Here is a 26,842-nt window from a genome sequence, read left to right on the forward strand (position 1 = left end):
ACCCGAGGAACCCGCCATTTCAGGATTGCGGGACATTTTTGGGACACCCTGTAGAGTTGTGCCTTTCTCAAGAAAGTGCCATTCAATTGCAATGCAACACTAAAATAAATATTGGCAGTTTTGTATAAAATGTTTTTTGTATTTAATTTTTGTAAATTATATTTTTTGTAAATAAATATTGGCTGGTTAACCGAATTCATTATTTAATTATTTAAAAATACGAGAAAGTGACGGTTTGTCGAGAACGAAGCATTCGTTTATGCTTCGAAATTCGCGAAGGTTCGATGAATGAACAATATCGTAGGCTATATCGTAGATAATTCGATAATAAACGAACGAATAAATAAACACAAAAATTGCAGTGTAAACGAAACGAAGATTTTCGGAGATCTATCGATTGCATGCTGGGCGAACACAGTTTCGAGAGAAACGCGATTAAAGCTTCAAGCGAGTATTTATCTTACTCGACGTGCAGTCATTTTCACTTTTATAACTATGTTACTAATTCAAAGTTTTTAAAACTTCCTTTGCCGCAGTGATCGGCGCACGCGGAACTAAATAAAAAGAGTGTAAAATAGTTAACAATTTTTCTGCATCCAACGAAGTTACATATTCATGATTTTATGAGTTGCAAGGATAAATTATATGCGCATTTTAAAATAAATGACAAATTGTAATCTTCAGTTGCATAAAAATTGAATTTTAAATTATTTAAAATTTTGATTTCAAATTATTCGAAAATGTGATTTCAAATTATTTGAAAATTTGATTTCAAATTATTGGAAAATTTCACTTTAAATTATTTAAAAATTTGATTTCAAATTATTTGAAAATTTAAGTTTAATTTGTTCGAAGATTTAATTTGGAATTACTTGAGAACTAAACGTTTAACTTTAGTGTTTAAATTATGAATTATAGATCCCCTAATGTTTTTAAATTGGAGTTTTGAAGTTCAAGAATAGTTATATGTCAACATTTGTTCATAATAAGAAGACTATTAAGCAGCTAATGCGTTTGTCTGTCGGTTAATATTTCCGTTTGTTCCTTTTTCGAAGAATCTAGCCGACAAGGCACGTTCTATTGGTATCAAAGCCTTGTTTAAATATGGAAATAGGTTGGAAATTGATTTCCCGTTCGAGCTTTGTAAAAACAGATTGAACACTACGTGTTAAGCGCCATTCGGACCTTGACTGGTAAGGTTATACAGTTTCCCGAGTCCCGTTTTAAGCAAACAGAACGGAATTATCGGCTTCGCCGTTAAAGATATTGTCGCGTGTTTCTCATAGTCGAATGAAACGCCGCGATTTACGGTCCATACATCGCGGCACGATTATGGTTTCGTGAAATATGCCAATTAAAAACTTTATATCGTCGTTGGATAGTTGACAGTCGCAGCAAAAAAAATTATTTTAAAAGATTCTGACAATAATTCTTCACAATCGTTACGTACTTTGTGCATCGCGAGCAAGTTTGGTACACTCGATTTACGAGCGCAATAATAATTGTTCAAATCTAGACAAATATTTCGAGCATCCAAATATCGGTGACAGGTCAGTCGACAGTTGACAGGTAAATATTGGGTTGGCAACTAAGTAATTGTCGATTTGTTCGATGAAATAAAAAATTTTTTTACTTGGAACGAAGTTTAATCTGTAATGTATTTTCCATTTTGTTCGATGACCTTTTGCCATCTCTCTGACAACTTGAAAATTCCACGCTCGTAGAAAGTCTGATCCTTTTCGGCCAAAAACTGAGTTAAGCGAGATTTTACAGCGTCATCGTCGTTAAAAGTTTTACCACGAAGGGAGTTGTCCAGGGATCGAAATAAGTGGTAATCCGATGGCGCGAGATCAGGGCTATATGGTGGGTGCAACATCAATTCCCAACCAATATCCATCAATTTTTGCCGAGTGGACAAAGACGTGTGCGGCCTGGCATTGTCCTGCTGGAAAGTGACACCTTTACGATTGACCAATTCTGCTCGCTTTTCCTTGACCGCTGCATTCAATTTGTCCAGTTGCTAACATTCACGGATAATAAAAAATAACATAATAATAATAATAATAATAATAATTTTATAATATAACATTTACGGATATCATAAAAATGGGAGTGAGAGACATCTATAACTGAAATTTCTGAGTTGCCAACCCAATAGTTCACGGTGCTGCGAGTCGAGCGATCGTGTTTCGTCTTAGAAACGATTTTACGCGGGACTCGCTTATTTCCTTTTATTTTTAGCACCGGAGACAGTAATTTACAAGTCCAATATAAGCGGGACACCCTATAGTAAATGTTCATAAACGTCTAGGATGGTTTTATAGGGCGGTTTTATACACCATCGTGGCGGTATAAGGGAAGTTTATACAGGACCTTGTTTGCGAAACGTGTGCGGAATCGAACCGTAACAAAGACGCGTGCTGCAATTTTCCCCTAAAATTAACTTCGTGTTTTAGTAAAATGTTCCTGGAGGTACATAAAATAGCGATTGTCTCCGAGATTGTTCCACGGGCCAGGCTTTCACGGCAATTTACCTTCGGAAAAGCACGTAACACGCTGCTCCTCTAAATGTCCCTTTCAAAATGATATTTGAAACCGTTTTTCACAAATACTCTCTATCCTTTCATCTCGGTTATGTATTTACATCGTTATTTTATCATAGTTCTATTTTTTTGCGAACGCTCGATTAAAATCTCGCGTCACAGATTCGAAGTTAATATATTACTAATGTCTCCCTTACTGACGCTCAAATTGTGCACAAAAGTTGGCAATTTCGGAAGAGGAGATACGAGATTATTCGAGCCTTGCAGCTCGTTTTTATAGTTGTTGACAATTCGTAACTTTAAAAACGAATCGCGAGGCTCGAATAATAGTATTTCCTCTTCCCAAACTGTCCATTTTTTATGGACAATCTGAGCGTCAATTAGAGAGACATTACTGTAACTACTTATACTCGTTTTCAAGAAACCGAGAACCGTTTTCAAATCGATACAGTAAATTCTCCCTAATTGGCGCTCCAATTATTTACAAAAATAGACAATTTGGAAAGAGGCGACACGATTATTTGAGCCTTGCATCTCGTTTATGTAATTGTTAACAATCGGTAACTATAAAAATGTGCCGGGAGGCTCGAATAATCGTGCGTCCTCTTCCCAAATTGTTCATTTTTGTATGCAATCTGAGCGTCAATTAGGGAGACATTACTGTATTTCGTACCTGCCGTGTTCGACGAGTATACTCGTCGTCGCTCGAAGAGGCGCCACAGTTAACTAATTAATATTCGAACACCCTTTGAGACGCTGTAACTTTTCTTTGAAACTAGACTAAACGACTTAGACTTTCTCGCGACGTTCGAGGCGCTTGTTTATTGTATAATGACTGAAATACCTTTTTTCTTTTTTTGTAAATTTTGCTGTTACTTGGAATTACAGTAAAAAGAAAAATCTCACGTTTTATATCGACTTTTTCATTTAAAGAAAATTGTAGAAATGCGCGCCGAAAATTTTGTTGAAATCGATCGACGTTTTCACGAGTTACGAACAATCGAATATAGCGAAGATCGCAATTTTCCTACGATCAAAAAATCTACAAGAAATCTAGAGATTTTGACGACGATTTTGAGAACATATCGCCGAGAAACAATGAGCGAAATTGTGTCTCTAGCATTTCTCCGAGCCTTTAGATTTCAATTCGAGGTAAATTGAGACGGATTGAGCGAGCATCGTGTGAAATCGGCCGATCGATACGAGACAGTGACCTCTAAATCGGGGAAATTGCTTCCGGTTGAAAGCGTCCGTCAGAAGTCGTATGCACTACGGTCGTTCCCGCGAACGATCGTAGGCGAACAACGGTGCATCGAGCGATTATTTGAATGACAGCGGGGACCATTAGCGACTCCCACTTCTCCATCTTTTATTACCCGGCCGTCCATTGCGTCATAATTGAGACACGCGCGTTCGAGCATTCGAGTTTTAATGAGAAAACTTGGAAAGAAAATGACCAAGCGTTTTGGCCGCGTCGATTGGACAAGGACCGCTTGAAAAGCCGTTTTCCATCGAAATCTCGATGATTCTGTGTAGAAACGATCGCGAGGTGCCCTCTTCGCAGGTGCGCGATTCTCGGCACCGCCTTTCCGAGAATATCTCGACTTCCGACAGCAAACGTTTAGCAAAGTTCTCGCGTTATTTTTAACTCGGCGAAGCAATTTCGGGGCGGATTTAACCGCATCGTCCACGTGTGTGGGTGGACATCCATTGTGATGATCGGTGTACCTCAAGGCTCTTCCTTCGAAAAACAAGGTATAACACCTCGACGAAGAGCTACGCGACTCTAAGAATACAGATAACGCGAGTACAAACATTATTATATACCGAGAGATAAATAAATATAATATTAGGCGCGCGTGTATAAATTAGTGTCTGCGGTCTAGCGTGAACGGCTGTAACAACAGCGTTCAATGGGGTTCGGATTTTATTTTGTTACGAAGATCAACATCCGTGTCTAATTCGAAGCGTCAATAATAACTTAAAAAGTATACGTCGAGATTAGTTGAGAATGAGTTTCTCATCTTTTCTATTTCATCTCGTTACATCTTCATATTTTACAAAATATGGTGTAATTACATTTGTCACGAGATAATTAATTTCCAAACCGAATAACACAATGACTAAATTGCTGCGCTGAAAGCATCTCGCCCGCGTCGCGCGTTGTTCTGAATTTACGAAATTTATCATTTCGACGCGTTACGAATTTTTTAATGTACAATTATTCAAACTGTGAATATATATATTTGTGGGAAATTTAGTGAATATATACGTTTCACTGGTCATATGTTACAACAAAAATCGCCAAAGCTCTGAATATATTTATTATTATATATTTATTCGGAACTTTAGCGATTTTTACTACATATATAATATATATTATATATTACTCAAACGTTGTCAAACAATGCACCATTTTATTTGCGAGAGTATGCCGCATAGTTTCTCACCGAGAAATAAATTTAAACAAAATCAGTATCAGAAAATCTGCAGGATGCGTTTATAGTCCTCGCGCGAGAAGAAGGCGCCTTTGCGCTTACATTCCCCCTCTTACCGGCTGCCCCACCGCCGCAGCTAGTAAGAGGGGGAATCTAAACGCAATCTCGCGCGAGAAGAATGATCGAACTATAATTATCGAAACAAACGGTTGAGATATTCAAAGACGTTGTTTACGATAAAAAAAAACATTTTAGTCGAACAAATAATTCTTCCCGCGTGGCTATTTCCGTCTCGCTCACGGTCTCCGGCGAGAACGTTCGTCGATGCAGATAATCCTTCCATTTTGCTAATTAATGCGAGCTATAAGCGCGCAAAGTCCGCAGCAAACTTGCAGCTATCGGCTTCGCCTGTTCCGATATTCCCGGATAAAGTCCGTCGTCGCTGGACGGAAGTTCTTTCGCGGTTGTTTACGATACCGCACAGGCTCCCCGTTTCGGAATTTTTCAGAGAACAAATCGATCGAACTAATTTGCTAATTCTATACGCGACGTCCGGCCGGCGGCGGCACGTGCGCGATGTTTTCGAAAGCAACGCGTCGTCCGCTTTGTCGACTCGCTCGACGTGAACGGCGCATTGTTAATATGGCCGCCTTGCTGAATCGAAATTGCTGTCACGACGACGATGACGACGACGACGACGTCGACGACGGAAAGTGTCGCGGCTGACCTTTCACGCGACTCGTTCGAAACTTTCGCGTACACCGATCGAAGGGTGAATTCATGCTACGCTTAAATGACCGCGCGCTTGCAAGCTTCGCGCGGCGTATAATGATTTCAGCGAGTTGCCGTTTCGGCCCTGCGACGCGTCCACCGTCCACGGTTCTTTGAACATTCAGAAACCCATTAACATTTTATCCGTAGCGAATGCACGATAATTTCGATTGAAACTTTCGCCGATCGGTGTGTACACGGTTCTGCATTCGTTCGGAATCCCATTAAATTTTGATTTCCGGCGGTCGCTTCAAGAAACTCCCAATTCTGCTTTGCGGTGTTCTTCGCATAAAACATTTCTATCGACAATAAAATACAAACTTTGAATACAAATTTTTGTGGGCTGCGAAATTCTGCGAAATTCTGCGTTTGAAATACTTCTGTCGAAAATATGGTGTTTAAATTTTATCGTTCGAATATTGTACTAAAACTTCACTGGTAGAAGAATATCTGAATTTTTATGAATTTGTTTTTCAAAGATCATTGAAGCTTGATTTTTTATACATATTATTGATCTAGAATGCTCCGAACTACGAAATGTTTCATTTAAAATACTTTTGTCGAAAATAATTTGCTTAATTTGTATCGTTCGAATATTATACTAAAAATTCACTTGTAGAAGAATATTCAATTTTTATGAATTTGTTTTCCAAGCATCATTAAAACTTGATTTGCGATGGGTATGATTGATCTAGGATGTTCCAAACTACGAAATTTTTCAATCAGAATACTTTAATCGAAAATAATATGCTTAACTTTTATCGTTCGAATATCATACAGAAAATTCATTTCTAGAAGAACATTTCAATTGTTATGAATTTGCTCATCGCGTTGAGTGCCGCTTCCGTCACAATTTTTTAGAATACAAAAGAGATCAACTGATATTCTCTCTGGCAAATTTAAAAACTTCCTCGTCTCTCTGTTTTCATGAATTGAATGATCTTGATTCTGCAAGAATTTTTGAAGATGATATTCCGCATTTATCGCGTTAAATGCAGCAAGCTAGAGGATAAAACATAATGAAAAAAAATATATAGCAACGTTCCTGCACTTTCGCAGAGGTAGGACAGAATATTTTCATAAATTGAGGAATTGGGTGACACGAATTTGTGCTGTATGAATGGTTAGAGGTTAAAACTGTCGTATCGAGCCGACATGTGCTTTTCACTTAGCATCGTGCGCCGTGCACCGTTGCACTTGACTCAGTTCGTTCGAATCTTTCTGCAATACATGTGCTTTGCATACATAATGGATGGCGCCTTACGGCTCGGTCGTTGTGACAGGTAAATGACCAGAGAACTTTATACAGTCGTTCGTCTCGTCACACGTTTCAAAGCAGAGGTTATTGTTGGACATGCTATTTATACGTATAATTGTCAAGCATAGATCATGTGCATCGCGTTTATTGTTCGAGTCGGACGTGCACGTCTCTGTCCAGGTTATGTAAAAAATCAGAAAGAAACGCGTGTCCCTATGTGTTGCGATCGATTCTGCTTATCTCGACACTTTCCTTAGCTTGCTTCGAGAACGTGTACAGGGTGTTTCAGGATTGTACCGACAAATTTTAGATATGTATTTAGGAACGTGAAATAACCTTTTCTCTGGAAGTATATTTTTTAGTGATAGTAATGTATGCTGTCAAAATAAAACCATGTAGCATATGGCCTCCGAATTACCATCGAATCGTGGTATGTGGCCTCCGAATTGCCTTCGAATAATGATGGCACGTGGCCTCCGAATTGTCTTCGAATCGTGGCACGTGGCCTCCGAATTGCCTTCGAATAATGGTACGTGGCCATCGAATTGCCATCGAATCGTGGCATGTGCCCTCCGAATTGCCTTCGAATCGTGTCACGTAGCCTCCGAATTGCTTTCGAATTGCCTTCGAATTATCTTCGATTTGCCTCCGAATTGTGTCACGTGGCCTTCGAATTGCCTTCAAATAATGATGGCACGTGGCCTCCGAATTGCTTTCGAATAGTGATGGCACGTGGCCCCTGAATTGCCTTCGAATAGTAGCACGTGGCCTCCGAATTGCCTTCGAATAATGGCACGTGGCCTCCGAATTGTCTTCGAATAATGGTACGTGGCCTCCGAATTGCCTTCGAATCGTGTCACGTGGCCTCCGAATTGTCTTCGAATCGTGGCGCGTGGCCTCCAAATTGCCTTCGAATCATGGCAAGAAATTAGAAATAAAAAATAAAAAAACTAGATAATCAAATACAAAGCAACCTCGATTATCCGACTTAAATAAATTCACGCGAACGTGTTCGGTCAATAGAACAGTTATTTAGTTGCAATTCTAGATTTCATCTTCGCTGATTTTTACAGTAAATCATATTCAGACCACAGATTTTATGCATTTATTGTGAAAATTAGTAAATCAATTTCGAAGGAATTCCGAATTAACAGGTAACATTTAAAAACTCTTAAAACTCTGTTACGTTATTTTCAACTGATTGAATTTTTTAAGGAAAAGAAAACATATTTATATTTAACTGCAGTTCTTTCTTACCAGTGCAAACAATTTTTATTATTTTTTTTTAATAATCCGCGGTCCAAACATTATACATATATTGTGGAGGTACATACGACATGTATGTATATTATGTAACAACATTTACATTTGGAATCCAAATAGGCTGCAGCGCCGTCATCCGAGCGTCATGGGATTGCTCTTTCAATTCTTAGGAAACTCCCGCGGTAGTTAGGAAACTCGAAGATTCCGAAAATTACGAAACTTTCTCTGCGCGCGACGGAAGCCCGGTTTCTGGTCGCGCGGCGGATTACGGTTTTAGAAGGCTGAAGTTTCCCTTTCGCGGGCCGAGAGAAATTTCCCTTCTTATTAATATTTAGAATTTCTAACCGAGCTCTCACAAACTATCCGGGCCAATGGAGAATTTCAAATGAAAAGTGGTTGATTATTATTTAAACATTCATTAGCCGGTAGCGTACCGTGACGACTCGCCTTCGTCACGACTATAATTATCCCGTGTATAATAATCATTCCGGGCTTCGTTTGAATTGCAAATAGTTGAATTTATGATTTTATAAAACTCAATATCTGTCAAAAGTTGGCCGCACCGATGGTTGGTTTTACGTAACGTGAACCACTTTAAATATCGTAAAATATGCAGACCGTTGATTTTACGGTTGAGCAAAGTTAATCTGCAACAATAGCAAGAAACCGAAGCGAAATACAAATGCATTGTGTTCTGTCTGTAATATGTAATAATAATTGTATAATATTATAATATAATATAATAATAGTATAATAATAATAGTAATAGTGTAATCATAATAGTAAACAGTGTAATAATAACAGTAACAGTACAATAATAATAGTAACAGTATAATAATAATAGTAATAGTGTAATAATAATAATAATAATAATAATAATAATAATATCAATAGTATAATAATAATAATCTCAGTAGTATAATATTAATAGTATAATAATAATAATAACATCAATAGTATAATATTAATAGTATAATAATAATAATATTAAGAGTAATATTATAATATTATAATAATTGTAAGGAATTCTAAAATCTATTAGTAATACAATTATACGTCCTGCATTATTGTTGACAAATTATGTACTTTAACACTCGGCAACTGGTATTGCATTAATATTTCTAAAGTAGCTAAATATATTTTCAATAATTATTTGCCGAATCTCTTCATTCTCTCTTCATTCTCCCCCAATTCGTTCTTTGGTCCAACATTAAAATGAAATTGTTCAATGAAAAGCAATGCGAAAATAACCAAAACTGTGAACAAAAGTACAGATTCGCCTATATTTTTGTTTCCGTCGATACATCCGTCTTTACGGAAATACAAAATGCATTTGGCAGCTACCGTTGCTGCATCCTCTTATAGCGCTGTGTGTGTATTCGATGATTCATCAGCATCAAAATGAATCATCGGTTAGCCGCCGCGATGTTGCGTAGGTCATGATATTTCAATATTAATCAAGCCGCGTTGTAGAACCGAAGCGTATCGAAGTGCAAGATAAATCGTACGGAAAGGTGCAAGACGCGGGTGAACTATTAAAGTTGAGATGTTCCATATGCGAAACTGTTTATAAATCTCTATGTAAAATCGCGTCGGATATACATATAGGTATAGGTTCGTTCGCGTGTGCGTGTAAAGTAGGATTCGAGCCTTCGCAGTTACGATCGCTATAAACAGTGCTCTAAGTACAATTAAGAGGTTCTTAAAAATATGGGCGTTCGTTGAAAATGCTCGTGGAGCATTTTATCGCGTTATTAGAAACCATAAACTTCACCGTATATGATAAATGAATTGCGAATCATGCGTCACGTTAGTTGAGAAGAGCGCATACAAAATTAAAAAAGTAAACCGAACAACGATTAACGATTATAACTCGTTAGTTATTATAAATTGTTACACATTAGTTACAATAATGGACGAGTTACGATCGTTAATTATTGATCAGATTATTTTGTGCCCAATTGTTTATAGATTAGTTACAGTAACTAACGAGTTATAATCGTTAATCGTTGTTCGGTTTACTTTTTTACATAATTTTACAATTATTATAGATTAGTTATAATAATTAACCAGATATAATCGTTAATTATTGATCAGATTGTTTTGTGCCCAATTGTTATAGATTAGTTGTGATAATTAACTAGTTACAATCGTTAATTTTTGATCACATTATTTTGTGTCCGATTATTATAGATTAGCTATAATAATTAACCAATTACAGTCGTTAATCATTGATCAGATTATTTTGTGCCCAATTGTTATAGATTAGTTATAACAATTAACCAGTTACAATTGTTAATCATTAGCCGGTTTACTTATTGCCCAATTTGTATAGATTAGTTATAATAATTAACGAATTATAATCGTTAATCATTAATCAAATTAATTCTTGCCCAATTATTATAGATCACTTACAGTAACTAACGAGTTATAATCGTTAATCATTATTCGATTTACTTTTTGCCCAATTATTATAGATCAGTTATAATAATTAACGAATTATAATCGTTAATCATTAATCAAATTAATTTTTCCCTAATTATTATAGATTATTTACCGTAACTACCGAGTTATAATCGTTAATCATTATTCGATTTACTTCTAGTCCAATTACTATAGATTCGTTATAATAATTAACGAGTTAATCATCAACCCGATTAATTCTTTCCCAACGCTGCCAGAAATCCTCGCATTTCCCGAAGTCGTTCGATCGCCTCGCGAATGCTTTTCGCCGCGAAAATAACGCGAAACTTAAGCGACCGTGAAGCGCATTAAACATCGTGCTCTCGCGATACAAATCACCGCGGATCCGACGAATCGGATCTCCGCTTCGCCAACTTCGATCCCCGTGAAAGCCGCGCGATACGAAGTCGTCCCTAATGAGCACGACTTTATTATCTGGAATCGTTGCGCGGGATTATACTGACCGTTATTTCCCCCGGAACTCGATTCGCGGACTAAAAGGGGAGCAAAACGATAAGTGGCGGGGGGTTCTTTTTAATCGATTATCGGAACCGGGTCGCGGCTAAAGTTTCCTTCTTTTCTTTTTTCGTCAGGAAAAATAAATTCTCTCCGGAATCCAATTGAATCAGCGCAGATTCGATCCCCGCGGCGCGGCGCGGCGCGGCGCGCAGAGACTGCGGTTCCATAAACAAAGCACAGGTGCACGTTTTTTGACCATTAAATAGGTGAGCCGGCGTCTATTAATACAAGTTTAAACGTTCGAACGATCCGCGGTGCATGCCAAATTGTTCTCGCCGAGCACGGCAACGCCGGATACACGAGCTCTCGTCGGTATCGCGTGTGCGCTTGACGTGCACGCAAAAGAGTCGACATTTTTTTGTTTCGCTTTTTCTTTTTTCGTTTCGCTTTTTTTTCGTCGAGCGACAAAGCTTGATTTCTCCTGGGAGAATATTTCGATGCCACCTAAATCGTTTACCGAGCTTCCGACGAGTCACGTCGGAATCGATCGCTTCTCATCTGTGCGCGACTTTGTTCCCATCGAAGCGTTTACGTGCGCGGAAGAGCTTTTTTTCGACGGTGAAAGAGCTTTTTTTCCCGTGGACGGGAACCGTCGACGTACGTTATACGGTAATGTCTCTCGAATTGACGCACAGGTTGTCCACGGAAATGGACAATTTTGGGAAGAGGAGATATACGATTGTTCGAGCCTTGTGGCTCGTTCTTATAGTTGTCGAGTAAATGGACAGAATTCTTAGTTATTCAGACCAAATTTCAGATTTAACGGAAGAGAGTTCGATAAGTTTTGGATATTAAAATTCGTATTATGCGTTTCGCGCTGTTGCAGGATACAGTAAATTCTCCCTAATTGACGCTCAGATTGCATACAGATATGAACAATTTGAGAAGAGGACGCACGATTATTCGAGCCTCCCGGCACATTTTTATGGTTACCGATTGTTAACAATTACATGAACGAGATGCAAGGCTCAAATAATCGTGTCTCCTCTTCCCAAAAAAAATTGATACCGACCACTGTGCAACGTTTCGCCAAGCATCGCAATTCCACGGGTGCTTCACTTAACACTTTATCGTCCGGTCGTGGTTGAGGCTGCCACTCAGTAAGGACTGGCTTAGTCGCGCGCGCATTTGCTCCCAGTACCGGCTAAATTTTCGCTATTCATTGTGTTGTGCTTATTCCTTTAAAAATAATAATAAATAATAATAATTATTATAATTATAATTCATAAGGATATGGGGAGGTCAGCATACAGGAGGTCAGCTACTAACAAAACAGTAAAGAAACGAAAACCGTCGATAGCTAAAAGTCGATTATTAGGCTATCGGTCGATAAGCATTGGCAATCGAAAAGCCGATTAATAGGCTAGCGATCGATAAACATTGGCAATCGAAAAGCCGATAAATAGGCTAGCGGTCGATAAAGTGTTAACACAGTGGAGTCTGTTCACGTTCAGGTTCATTGCTCGCCGATCGAGAGGACTTCTTAATTGGTCAGCTGGCGCCGACCAGCAAGAGACAACAGGGCACGATGTCTTCTTTAACGAAGTCGAAGAGTCATATCTGAGACAAAGGCATACTTCCGAAGGAAATACACAGGGAAACGTTGAAGATAATGGAACACCCTGACACACACACAACATCGACAGATCTACAGGCTGCCATCTGAACCAAACTCGGAGCTTCCACCGCCGGTTCTTTAATTGTTCGGCAATTAAAGTGTCCTTTACTGTTCTGTACACCAATATCGGCATGTCTTTGACTCTCAAACGAAGATGACTGCAATGCTTGCGAATCATTGGGACGGTTCTTCGAAAAGAACACGGCTCTTACGAAGGCGAAGGCTAAAGTTCAACTCTTCAGCAAGAACTTATGGCAAAGTCGTTCTAATAATCGGACGTTGTAATCGAAAAGCGAGCGAACAAACCGAGAAAAGACGAATTCTCTCGACGAGAAATCCACGGGATATTTGAACTAAATGCCACTTCGTTGCAGCGAGTGTTCAGTCAAAGTCTCAACAGCAAGAACTTATGGCAAAGTCGATCTATAATAATAGTCGGATGTTCTTCGGTCTCTCGATGGACTTCGACGATTCGAAATCGTGGATTCCACGTTAACGGCGGGCCCCGTGCTCCGTGTGATCGAAAAGCGAGCGAACAAACGGAGAAAAGACGAATTCTCTCGACGAGAAATCCACGGGATATTTGAATTAAATGCCACTTCGTTGCAGCGAGTGTTCAGCGTTTCTAGCGAGCCTCGAATCCGGTTTATTTCTCGCGCGTTTTCGACCAATTTTCCATTGAAAAGGTTTCGCAGCATTCGAAATAAATGAAAAGCAACTGGACCGAGCCGAAAGCGTATGCTGCAGCGAAACAATTTCAGTTGCCCACGCTGCCTACGCTCTATCCACCTAGTTGTTAATTGCATTCGACTAGCAGATGCACGGTTTTCGTAGGGCACAAAGCCTCCTGAGCCGATATCCCATCAAACGAACGACGTCATCGCGTTGATCGAAGGCTGGGAACGTAGGCAGCCGCTCAATTATGTAAGGATTGAACCGCGGATTTTACGCGTTTACAACGAAATTGATTATACGACGGACGACGGACCATTTTCACGACTGCACAGTCGACGATGTTTACGATTCGTTCGCAGTTTTCTTCGTCAATTTGAGAACACAGTTTTTTTAGGATACTTCTGGCACATCTGTTAGTCTTTTTATCGGCTTGGCGTGACTGCAATTTCTTCGATTTCGTCGCCGAAAAATGTGTAATTAGGTGACGATTTGAATGCATTTGGTCGAAATGATTGTCGGAGTCCGAAGGATAAAAGAAAAATCGAGGAGATCTTCTTATAAAAATTATTATGTCATTGAGTGTTTTAAATGTAGCGATTTGACAGTAAAATCGTACAGGTTGCCCAAAATTATGGCGTTTCCGGGAAGTAGAGGGTTCTTGAGGTAATTTCAAGAAACTTTTTCCTTAGCGAAAATGTTCTACGAGGCTTCGTTCACGCGTTATTAACGAAAAACCGTGACCAATGAGAGGCGAGCACGGCTGGCGATCAGCTGTCGCGCGGCGCCGAGCCAACGAGCGGTCGAAGCCCAGTTGCGCCTCGCGCTAGGCCTCGCCTCTCGCCTCTCATTGGTCACTGTTTTTCGTTAATAACTCGTAAACGAAGCCTCGGATTGCATTTTCGCTGAGGAAAAAGTTGCTTCAAATGACCTCAGGAATCACAATTTCCCTCAGGAACTCCTTATTTCTCGCTCGTACAATAATTCTGGGACACCCTGTAGAGCGAAGTATGCATTTCACGCGCATCCAAATGCTATCCCGTTACTTCCAACTGATCCGAATTGCTAACAAAACGAGTATATCTCTGTTTCATTGTGTCTTCTAGAACTTGAGCGACGACTGTTTTATCTCGCACAAAGATCCGCGGTCCAGTAATGATAAAAGCAGCGGCCGCGGCGTTGCTGCGGCGAGGGACGTGATATTTCGCGCGACACTTTCGCCAAGAAGACGCGGCATTTTCCTTGAAGGCGGCGCGGATAAGATTCCCTGTTGAATTTCAAAGTAAATATATCCTCTATATAAAGTCGATACGGCCGGCGAAGACAAAGGGCAAAGGGTTCTTTGAACAACGTTTAATACTCGTTATCGACCCACGTTTTTTTTTTCTTCTTCACACATGCAAATATCGCTTGCGCACGGACCAGTTACGTAAAAAAGAAAATTCGGGCACGATTTCCATGCTCGGTGAAATTGAAAGCATCTCTCTCTCTCTCTCTCTCTCTCTCTCTCTCTCTCTCCGTGATGATCACGAATGTCCGATACGCGCGCACAGTGTATCCAAAATTTAATTCGTGGACTGCGAATTTTTATGCGTTTATGGCTTGCGCGGATTTTTTAAACGATGGTGCAAATTGACAAGATCTGACGACATTTTTATTTTATTTTATATATTATTTACATATTGGTTTAACAATTAAAACATCAATTAAAATGCGATACTTTTGTCGTATTTTTACGATGGAACAATTACAGAACGGTTACACAGTCGACATTAGCGCAGCTATAATATAATAATATATCTATAGAAATGAATAAATTTGTAGAAACAGTTTTCTACAATTTGTTGAGAGAGAGAGAGAGTAGTATTAATTTTATGATTTGAACAATTAACATTCGTTCTGTACAGATTACTTGCTGCGAATGTTTTAGCGTCTTTATTAGAAATGTATCTATACGTTTTGTTTTTTACTAGATTCGACAAGATTTTTGTATTCGGCACAGCATTTTTCAATATGAATTGGTAATCTCAATATTATAAAAAATAATATTATAATATTATATTATATATTATATATTATTATATAATATTATAATATTATATTATATATTATATATTACTATATAATATTATTATATAATATTATAATATTATATTATATATTATATATTACTATATAATATTATAATATTATTAAAAAAATCTAGATCGTGTTTTTACGTCAGCTTCTCTGTTGCTTGCACCGCCACAAAATAGCCGAGTTCGACAATATTTCTCCTACCCATCGCGGTCTGATGAAACGTAAAGTTCCAGACACAGGGAATAATGCATACACTATTAATTAACAAATCAGAACCACATTGGAGGGGCGTTTTCAATGTAGACTCTCAGTTGAATAGAATTACACGAATAGAATTGCAAAGGAAACGCTTGACTTGAAACTTTAAAACGCTTTCCGTCTATCGGAGTCGCCATTGTTTTAATTGTTAATCCATTTCCAGCGAACACATTTTGTTCCTCCGAACTTTTTGCGTCGGGCTTGAAAGCTTTCCCGATCCTCGAAAGCTCTCTCTCTCTCTCTCTCTCTCTCTCTCTCTCACTCTATGTGAACAAGCGCTTCACGGAAGACAGTTTAAGGCCACTTTCGCAGCGCTGTACAAACCGTCTCGAGCGTACAAATATGAAATTCTGTGAACAGAGTGTGGTTCTTTAGGTAAAATAAATGTTCCCCGTGTGCTAAACTCAAGATGCTGGTGTTTAATACAAATGTGCTTCGTGCTGAATTCCACCATGGTTTAAATGACTCAATAAAATACTTAATAATCGTTAATTTTACCTGACGAACTTTTTAAGTTGATTTTTCGAAAAGAGGTTATTCTTATTATATCGACTTATTTTTAATCTCTTGGCTACCAAAGAACAACGATATATATAATATATAATAATAATATATAATATATAACAATAATATGTAATATATACTATTATATATTAATAAGATATATTCATTAAATAATATAATTAATTTTAATATATTATTTAATATATAATTAACTTATTAAATTATACTATATATAATATTATGTATAATATATATTATATATATAATAGGTGAATCGCGTATAATACTCAGGAGGAAAATTGCTGTATTTATCAAATATAACTGTAATTATTACTAGAATGGAAGACCTTATGCAAGATTATCGAAAATAGTTATTTAATATACTTTATATTAATATAATATATATTACATAATAATAATAATAATAATGTAATTATAATATTATAATAATATATGTAATAATACTTAATAATAATAATTATTATAATCTGTTATAATATTAATACAATATACAGGATGTCCCAAAAATGTCTCGCAATCCGAAAGTACGGGATTCCTTAGATCATTTGAAGCAACTTTTTCCTTAGCGAAAATGCAATCCGCAGCTTCGTTTACGAGTTATTAACGAAAAACAGTGACCAATCAGAGGCGAGATCATTTGGCACAATATGGTGGAGCCAATGAGCGGAACTGGACTCCGTGCACTCGTTAGTTGGGCCGCCGCGCGCCAGTCGAGCTCTCCCCTTATTGGTCACTGTTTTTCGTTAATAACTCGTAAACGAAGCCTCGGAGAAAATTTTCGCAAAGGAAAGAGTTGCTTCAAATCACCTCAGGAACCTCCCACTTCCAGATTACGAGACATTTTCGGGACACCCTATATATTATATATAATATACTGCATGACTACAGTTATCTTTGATAATAAATACAACAATTTTCCTGAGTAACATACGCGATAAACCCGACTCACACCGAAACGCGCGGCGCATCGCACTCTTGATCGACTCCGTCGATTCTCAGCACCGACGCAGCAACAAATAGCATGGGCGTGGGACTAGCACAGGAAAGTTCAGAGCAACCGAAAGTTTGGCGTTTCCGTGAGAAATGACAGTACTTCGGGCGACAGGGTGTCTTGAAAATCGCTCTCGAACCAGGCCAGAAGTCGGATTATCCCGGTGCCAGGATCACGTCAATGATTATCTTCGGCGGATCGATCCGGCGTTGTTTAATTCTCGCAGATGCCATGGCGGGAGCGCGTAACGCGCGCGTCGTCGTCCATTTCTGTGTTCTCGCGAAAGGAGTCAAGGGGACAAAGCCGGCGTATAGTCGGACAGGGAGACGGACGGATATCGGAGTTTTCAGCCTCTAAACAGGACGTGTCGGCCAGGTACGAACGGCGAGGCTCCTCGCGCCGCGCAGCACGTCAAGCATATCGCGTTCGCATTAATGCAATATACCAGCGCGAGTCTGGACGCGCGATTCACCGGCGCGTATTCGCAGCGGACCTCTCGCTCACTGGAAAAACCGACTTCCCGGGCATTCTCTTGTCGTTTTTTTTTGTTCACCTATTTTATTTTTTCCTTTCTTCTTTTTTTATCATCTCCGAAGCGCGATTGTTTCGTCGACGCTTCGTAACAACGTCGGCGAATCCTTATTTTCGAAAGGGATCGTATACGATTTCCTTTATCCAGGAATCAGCGTTTTCATTCGCTACACCGGCTCGGTACGATTAACATTTATATTAATCGCTTCATTAAGTAATTACGATCGTTTGTTTCGTTTACGCGCGTCGCTTCTTTTTCGTTTGTTCGTTCCGCGCTCGAAGAAATTCAATTGCCGCGATACGATTAAGCTATGGATATTATAATAAATGTGGAATAATGCGAGACATCTAATTTCGAGATTAAATTAGAACGTCAAATTGTTGTCACGATAGACGGTGTTTTGGTTATCGTTCGCCTCGCCGTCTTTGTTGGCGACGAAAGGATAGCAGACATTGTTGTTTCAAGAAAATAGAAATACTTCTGCACTTTGACATGCTGCAAATGAAAGTGCAAAATGATTATTATTATTATTTATTGTGTACGAGTGTTATAAACCGTAAATAATGTGAGATGTACGAACGGGTTGGTTTAAAAGACAATAAACAATTATGTAGGATAAATTAATATAATCATAAACAAATTAAATTAATATATAATAAATGTATATGTATTTTCAATTTTTAATTTTTTATTACATATATTTATTATTATTAAATTAATATAATATGATTATATTATATATAAATATAAACAAAATATTTTGAAGAATGAAGAAAATAGTAACAAATAAACTGCTGATTTTATGCATTTATTTCGAAATTGACTACGTCAGATTCTAACCAGTGAATATATAAAAAGAATTTGAAAGTATCAATACGTCGTTTACAAACTATTAAACTCATTAACAAAGAAAAGAGCATTTTATGCAGATCTATGCATAAAATGCATAGCAGATTATGCAGATTTAATTCTTTATTATTAGTTATTTCTATTACATTTTTATTATATTTATTCTTAATTGTTATTATTATTATTATCATTATAAAAATTATCTTCGAACATGATATAACAATCTCAGTGGTGCCTCAGACTCACCGCTCGAGTGCCAAGGATTATTTTAATTCTTTATTATTAGTTACTTCTATTACATTTTTATTATATTTATTCTTAATTATTGTTATTATTATTATAAAAATTATCTTCGAACAGGATATAACAATTTCAGTGGTGCCTCAGAGTCACCGCTCCAGTGCAAAGGATTAATTATTTTTATTCTTTATTATTAGTTACTTCTATTACATTTTTATTATATTTATCCTTTATTATTATTATTATTATTATTATAAAAATTATCTTCGAACATGATATAACAATTTCAGTGGTGCCTCAGAGTCACCGCTCCAGTGCAAAGGGTTAATTATCTTAATTCTTTATTATCAGTTATTTTTGTTACCTTTTTATTACATTTATTCTTAAATATTATTATTTCAGTTATTTTCATTGGTTTAGTTATTTTCGCTATTATCTCCGGCGAGATGCAACGAAATCCGTCGAGTTCGAGAAAAATCGTTGACCAGGCGGCGGATTCCGATCGATTCGACGCGGAATGGCTCGAACGGGCTCGCAATCTCACAAACAGGATTCCATGCGACTTCCTTGCCATTCTTCGCGCTCGACAATCCATATCGAACGCCCACAACTGGGCGATGCCATGTAAACGCATTAGGCGCGAGTCAATCGGCGATCGGCTGGTTTACTTTCCGGCTTTCTGGACCAGTTATTTCCGCCGTTGATTACGAAGCGCCGAAGCGCCGCGCGGCATCGTCGTTTTCGAGAATCCATTAACGCTCGGTCGCCGCCATTTAAAGGATGATTCCTTTGGGAATGTTCTACGAAGTGTGTGTGCACTGTGTGGATCTTTGTGTACCAGCGACGGCGAAACATAAGACGCCTGTATTGAAGTTGTCCCGACACCAGGCCGTGCTTCGAGCTTAAGTGGAACACGAGGCGTGCTTGTTAGTTAAGCATTAACGGCCCGGCTCGTTTCTAAGTCGGAATTTAAGACTATATTTACGGCGAGCGAGGGGTCGGCAACCGATCCAGCATCGGAGCTTCGATCTTCCGTTACAATCCGAGCAGAAAATGCACTCTCGGCGCACGCGATGGACGTGATTTTTTAATGATCGAATTTTCATTTGAGAATGAATTTATGCGCTGATATAGTCAGTGTAATAAAAGTAATAAAAAGTCGTGTAAAATTCTAGAAAAGGTTGGATTAGTGCAGTAAATTCTTCCGAATTTTTCTTCGGCTTGTAAACGGAAATGGATATATATTAATTTATATTATTATATATTATATATATATTTATATATTATATAATATATATATATATATTGCAAGATGTATTCAAAAACACTCCTTTGCACTGGAGCGGTCACTCTGAGGCACCACTGAAAATGTTATATCATGTTCGAAGATAATTTTTATACCAATAAAATTCAGATTAAAAAAATTGTTAGAAGCGTAACTATGGTATATATATATATATATACGTTGAATCTATATGCGTTGAATCTTTGAAGTTTGTTAAAGTGTATCTTTATTTGAACGATATTAAAAGGCAACATAATTGAAAATTACAGGTTGTCCCAAAAATGTCTCGCAATCCGGAAATGGCGGGTTCCTCGGATCATTTGAAGCAGCTTCTTCCTTTACAAAAATGTTCTCCGAGGCACCGTTAACGAGTTATTAACGAAAAACAGTGACCAATAAGAATCGAGTACGGCTGACGCGAGGCGGCCCAGCCAACCAGCGCGCGAAGCCCAGTTCCGCTCATTGGCTCGATCGCCTCGCGCCAGCAGAGCTCATCTCTCATTGGTTACTGTTTTTCGTTAATAACTCGTTAACGGTGCCTCGGAGAAAATTTTTGTAAAGCAAGAAGTTGCTTCAAATGACTTGAGGAACTCGCCACTTTCGGATTGCAAGACATTTTTGGGACACCCTGTATATTGATAGGGTAAATGCAAGCACATAATATGGATCATTATGAAGCCTTACAAGCAATAAATAATCGTGTAAACAGTCAAGCATCTGTCAAATATTCATTTCTAAAATAAATATAATATAATATAAGAATTGTACATAATATAAATATAAATATAAGAATAAATATAAGAAGTACAAAGACGAAGATAATATAACGATACCAATTACTAAATTATTCTAACTAATTTTAGTTTTGCAATCGACCTGATCATCTTTGTCACAAATGCCATAATTGTCATAAAATCATCTTGCCTACAGCCTGATCATTGGTTCGTTTCGTGCAGGCCAGAAATAGCTCACCAATAATCCTGGTTTCCTTTTCTCAGTAAAATTTGTAATTTCCTGTAGAAATATGTAGAATTAATATCTGTTGAAATTGTTGGTTATTACACCGAAATTAGCAAAAGTTTGTGCCGAAACGATAACGATAATAATGACGTAGAATGTTTAGTTCGTTAATTACGAAAGTTTAATCGGAACGAGAGTAAATGTGGAACACGGGCTTCACGTAGAACGCTGCAATAAATTTCAAAAATCAAATATATTAGTTTATTCGTATTTTACTTTGTATTCGATAGATAATCACGATTTATGACAGAAGCGAAGACTTTTGATCTTCAACTTAGGTTCGATTAAAAGGAGAATTCATCCAGTTTCGGCAAGCTTTCGAAATCAGATGCTCCATTTTGCCAATTCTTAGTGACAAAAACTGCTTTAGAATAGCAAAAATAAAATTAAAGAAATAAAATATGAAGCGAGTCGTCTAAGATCTTTGCTTAAACTATCTACGAGATTCGGGAGAATTTCTCAAGAATGTTAATTAATTTCTCATCTCGATTCAGAAGCTGCATAATCAACGAACTGTCCGAAAATGCTCGATGTTCAAGTCGCGCATATTTGTCAGCGTTGACACAAGATTTACGGAGCACAAGAAACAGCTGTTTTCTATTAGTTTACAAGAGAACATTTATTCTGACTGACGCGACACGACTTGCAATACCGTCCGCCTGCCGCTGTTGCTAATTTAATTGCTTCTAATTTATGATTATCTAATGGAAATAATACAACATCGTATTCGTATCGAAACCAGCTATCGTAATATGACTAAAAAAACGTATGATCCCATTTAAAAAAGAATCAACCCGACCTTGAAATATCATTCACCATTACGCCAATACAAAAATTATCGATACTACCTAAAGCATCCTTTTATACCGAACACTTTTCGTACAAACATTGTTTTCGTAGCTTCGATCTATATCGAGATATTTCGCTGTTCTCTGAAACCAGCTATCGTAATATAACTAAAAAAACGTATGATCCCATTTTAAAAAAAATCAACCCGACCTTGAAATATCATTCACCATTATGCCAATACAAAAATTATCGATACTACCTAAAGCATCTCTTTATACCGAACACTTTTCGTAGAAACATTGTTTTCGTAGTTTCGATCTATTTCGAGATATTTCGCTCTCTTCTCAGTTAGGCGTAGCGCGCTGTACAAATCGAATAAATAACTCGAAAAACACGTATCTTTACGGTACGAATAATCGTAAATGAAAAAATTAGCGACCGCCGTTTCGACGGTTTCCGTGAATCTAACGTTAACGGCGGCAGGCGAAACGTGTCACGTCGAAACGTCCGCGCGCGATACAGACAACCACCGCCTGGTAACTGAAATTAATTTCGTGCTGGCAACTGTTTGTCCGTCCGTGACATTGTTTAACTTCTGAAATATGGATACTGTTCAACGGCCACTGAAAATCGCCAGCGGATTCTCGTTATCCGACATGCGACGAGAGAGAGAGAGAGAGACAGAGACAGGAAGGCTGTTACGAGCGTACCGCGGCGAATTAAGCGAAATTAGACGATACGGGGAGGGGGCGAGGGGGTTCGGAATTATCCGAAGAACCCCAATTACACGGAAGACGGAACGTTGTACTCGGGAAATCGAACCGTCCCGGGCGTAGCCGAATATACGCGTGCTCGTCGATACGCCCTTCAATCTCGGTGCGGTACGAATTCCGCGAAACTCGTCGCATAATCTGAGGGGGGGCGGGAGGGGGGAGGGTGGCAATCGAATTTGGCCGCGTCGCCCCGCGTCGCGATCCACCGACGGTTTATTTCGCCTCGGACGAATTTCCCGTGATTCTCAGGAAAACGCGTTAACGTTCCACCTGCCGTTAGATGGCGTCCCAATATAATTAACGACTGCGCGCGTATTCCTGACTATGCGTATCGATCGATCGTTCGTTGCCCGGTTAAAATTCTAATTGCGCGAATCCGACGTTCCGCGGCGGAAACGCCGGCCTGTTCCGCGGCCACCGATGCTCTTTCGTGCGGCCGGGCCTTCGTCGAGCCGCGAATGCGCAAGGCTGTTTGCCGGTCGTTAAATTGTCAGGCTTCTTCTCCGTTCTCAACAGGTACTCCGAGAATTTTCTAAATGGAAGCCGGAGTGCCGCCGCGTCGGCCGACGCTAAGCCGCTGCCGCCGCGCCGCGGCGTTTCGCATTCCGTCGCAGAGAGACACACCCTCCCTCGTAATTGGAAACGATGATAATTAACGCCGCCGCTCTAGCCGGCTCGACGACCGCGTCAATTAGACGAGAGCGATTCATTCGATGCTACGGGAACCGAGATGTTCGGATTTCCCCGGGCGTTTTGTAAATCGTTTCGCTTATTATATTTTTTTTTTTTTTGGTGAAACAACTCGTTGGAAGTACTGCTTTTTTGTTTCGTGTACACGGAAACGCACGTTCCGCGTGTCTAGATCGTTTCATTTCGAAAAACAGTTCGCTGGCCAAACGTTGAGGAAACGAATTTTTAATATCGCGCGCAGCTTGGATTTAAGCATTACCGTTTTTTTATACTGTTTGGGAGACGACGGTACCAAAGCATAATTACTAGGTCGAGGGTTTTTCTGCGAAATAAAATTGTCCACGTTTATTGCAAGACGCGGGAACTACGTGGACGTCTATGTCTTTCTTAACAAGTTTCATGAGTTGGTGATAGTAGAATCTTTTTAAATTGTGTAAATGTTTCGGCCGAGTTGCACAGAATCTATTCATTATTCTCGTAAATGCGTGAAATCCGTAATCCAATAATTACAGTCATTTACGTTGAGTTTGTTGTCTCGCATTTTTCATGTTAAATTCTTCCTAATATTCCCTCTGCTTGTAAACAAAAATTGATAATTTGGCATAATTTGGGAAAAAGAGATGCGATTCATTCGAGCCTCGCAGCTCATTTGTATAGTCGCCGATTAAAAATTTCGACGAGTTGGTAATAGTACAATGTTTTTAAATTGTGTAAATGTTTCAGCCGAGTTGCACAGAATCTATTCATATTTCTCGTAAATGCATGAAATCCGTAATCCAATAATTATAATCATTTAGGTTGAGTTTGTCGTCTCTCATTTATCATGTTAAATTCTTCTTAATATTCCTTCTGCTCGTAAACAAAAATTGATAATTTAGGATAATTTGGGAAAAGGAGATGCGATTCGTTCGAGCCTCGCAGCTCATTTGTATAGTCGCCGATTAAAAATTTCGACGCTTTGTTAATAGTACAATCTTTTTAAATTGTGTAAATGTTTCGGCCGAGTTGCACAGAATCTATTCATTTTTCTCATAAATGCGTGAAATCCGTAGACCAATAATTACAGTCATTTAAATAAAATTTAATTAAAATTTAATCAATTCTTCCCAATATTCCTTCTGCTTATAAACAAAAATTGATAATTTGGGAAAAGGAGATGCGATTCATTCGAGCCTCGCGACTCATTTGTACAATCGCCGATTGTCAAGCAATTATAAAAACGCGATGCAAGGCTCGAACAATCGTATCTCCTCGTCCCAAATTGTTCACTGTTGTTTACAACGAGGCAAATTAGAAGGCAAATTAGGGAGAATTTACCGTAACAGCGATAACAGTAAATTCACATCGCATTGCGTATCACGCATATTATCGCATGATTCGCGTTACATTCGCATAAAATCCGCCGTCGAAACTTGTTCCGCCGTCGAATGTTCCGTAGCTTGGTTCCGATGGCCGCGTCATCCGCCATCTTGTCGGCGTAGAATTTCCGGCGGCCGCGGATAAGGAACAAGCTTAAGACGTTCCCCCGACAATCCAATGTGAATATTGGTCCCGCGGATGCTACCTTCGTAGAAGATAGCGCGCGCCCGTGCTCTGTTATAGTTCGCAACACAAAGAAAGAAGAGATATTGGGCGGCACGGGGCAAACAAAAGCGGAGCGCGTCGCGTTTACGTTTCGGATTTGAAAGCTGCGTTTAAGTATGCACGAGGTTATCGGTCCACCGAGCGAAACGGAATTTCGTTCCTTCCTGCACTCGTACACAATTCTAAATAAATAAACTTCATTAAAATACGAGCTTTCCGTTGCGGATTTTGGGTCACGGTCGCTCTCTCGTGCACGTGGCGCCGGAAATTTAGGCGTGTGAAAACAGAACCCGTAATTGTAAATGCGCGCCGAGATTCCTTCGCGGAGCGGAATCGAAGCGCGCGGAGGAAGTTCGATTCGAATTTATCGGTGACAAGATACGTGTGGTCGTCGAGAGGCATCGTTTAAGCAAATGTTCGTTTAAATTATATAGAAAACAAAATATATTATTATATATATTTTTTATATTTATATAATATATTTATAATATATATAATATATTTTGTATTTATATATAATTTAAACGAACATATATTATAAACGAATATAATATATTTATTTATATTATATATTATATAATATAATAAATTATATATGTGTTATTATTATATATATTTATTTTTTATATATTATTAATATATTATATATATTATAATATATTATATATAAATAAAAAATGATTATTATAAAAGTTATATAGAAGCTCAAATAAACGACAAAAGTAGTTACCCTCTTATTTATACAGATCCGAGCAAATTATTTAAAATCATAAAATTTATTTCTTATTTAGAGAGACACAATTTCGATTGCTACTTAATAATTATCATTTCATTGCTGATCGATTATTATGTATCCGGTGCAACGCGTCAATCGCTCGAACCGATATTACAGGGTTCAGTTGAAATGTTAATTAAATTTGTAATTTGTTGTTTAGTATTTAAAATAATATTCGCCCGACTCTGAGAACAAGCGATCCTCGAATAACACGGCCAATTAATTCCCAATTAATAAAGGACGCGATTCTGTAAACCATAAAACCTTGCATCGGTACAAATTCTAGACGCTTATTAAATTCGCGAATCAACGAGTACAGCCTTAAATTAACTAATTAACGGAAAATTCGCAGAAGCTATTTTCAATTCGAATTGACCGATTTCAGTTCTAATTGAATTCGAATTCTAATTGCGCGTCCGCGGTGTCCCCCAACGAAATGAAAACCTGGCTTAATTGAATGACATCGAGCGTCGTTTCGTGTTGCAGGTATCGTCAATAGAGGCGACTCGTTCAGGAGAAGAAGATCAAGATCGAACTCCTTGGCGCCGGCTAATTCCGAGGCTGAAGAAAAGAATGTGCCGCCAGCGAAAGAAGTTTGCTCGTACACGGTGGCCATGCTGGGCGCAAGGGGCGTCGGCAAGACCGCCCTGATTAGCCAATTCATGACCAGCGAGTGCATAAATGCTTACGATAGGCAGAGAGGTAAGTGCTTTCGTTTCACCGCAAATTAACACCTTTGTAGTTAGAACCAGTTTAGGGCGTCGTTCTTTCGTTAGTTACACTCGCGTTTCTCGGCCTTAATAGAGGCCCGTTCGTTTAATTGGCCGCGGCTAATTTCAACGCTAAACCTGTCGAACTTTTGAAGCGACCGACTTGCGTGCTGCTTTATATTATGTAGGCTGCGAAT

At 38.6% G+C, this 26,842-nt stretch overlaps 1 protein-coding gene across 2 annotated transcripts in view; it reads left to right on the forward strand.

The window, feature by feature from the left end:
• Rgk3 (Rad, Gem/Kir family member 3) overlaps positions 1–26,842 on the forward strand; it is a 102,839-nt gene that overhangs the window by 46,099 nt on the left and 29,898 nt on the right. For both annotated transcript variants that reach the window (XM_076523905.1, XM_033467072.2), the window contains exon 4: positions 26,422–26,637. In XM_076523905.1, coding sequence (XP_076380020.1) covers positions 26,422–26,637 — 216 coding nt within the window. The remainder of the gene's footprint in view (positions 1–26,421; positions 26,638–26,842) is intronic.

This window comes from Megalopta genalis, chromosome 7, assembly GCF_051020955.1.
Source record: "Megalopta genalis isolate 19385.01 chromosome 7, iyMegGena1_principal, whole genome shotgun sequence".
Lineage (NCBI taxonomy): Eukaryota > Metazoa > Arthropoda > Insecta > Hymenoptera > Halictidae > Megalopta > Megalopta genalis.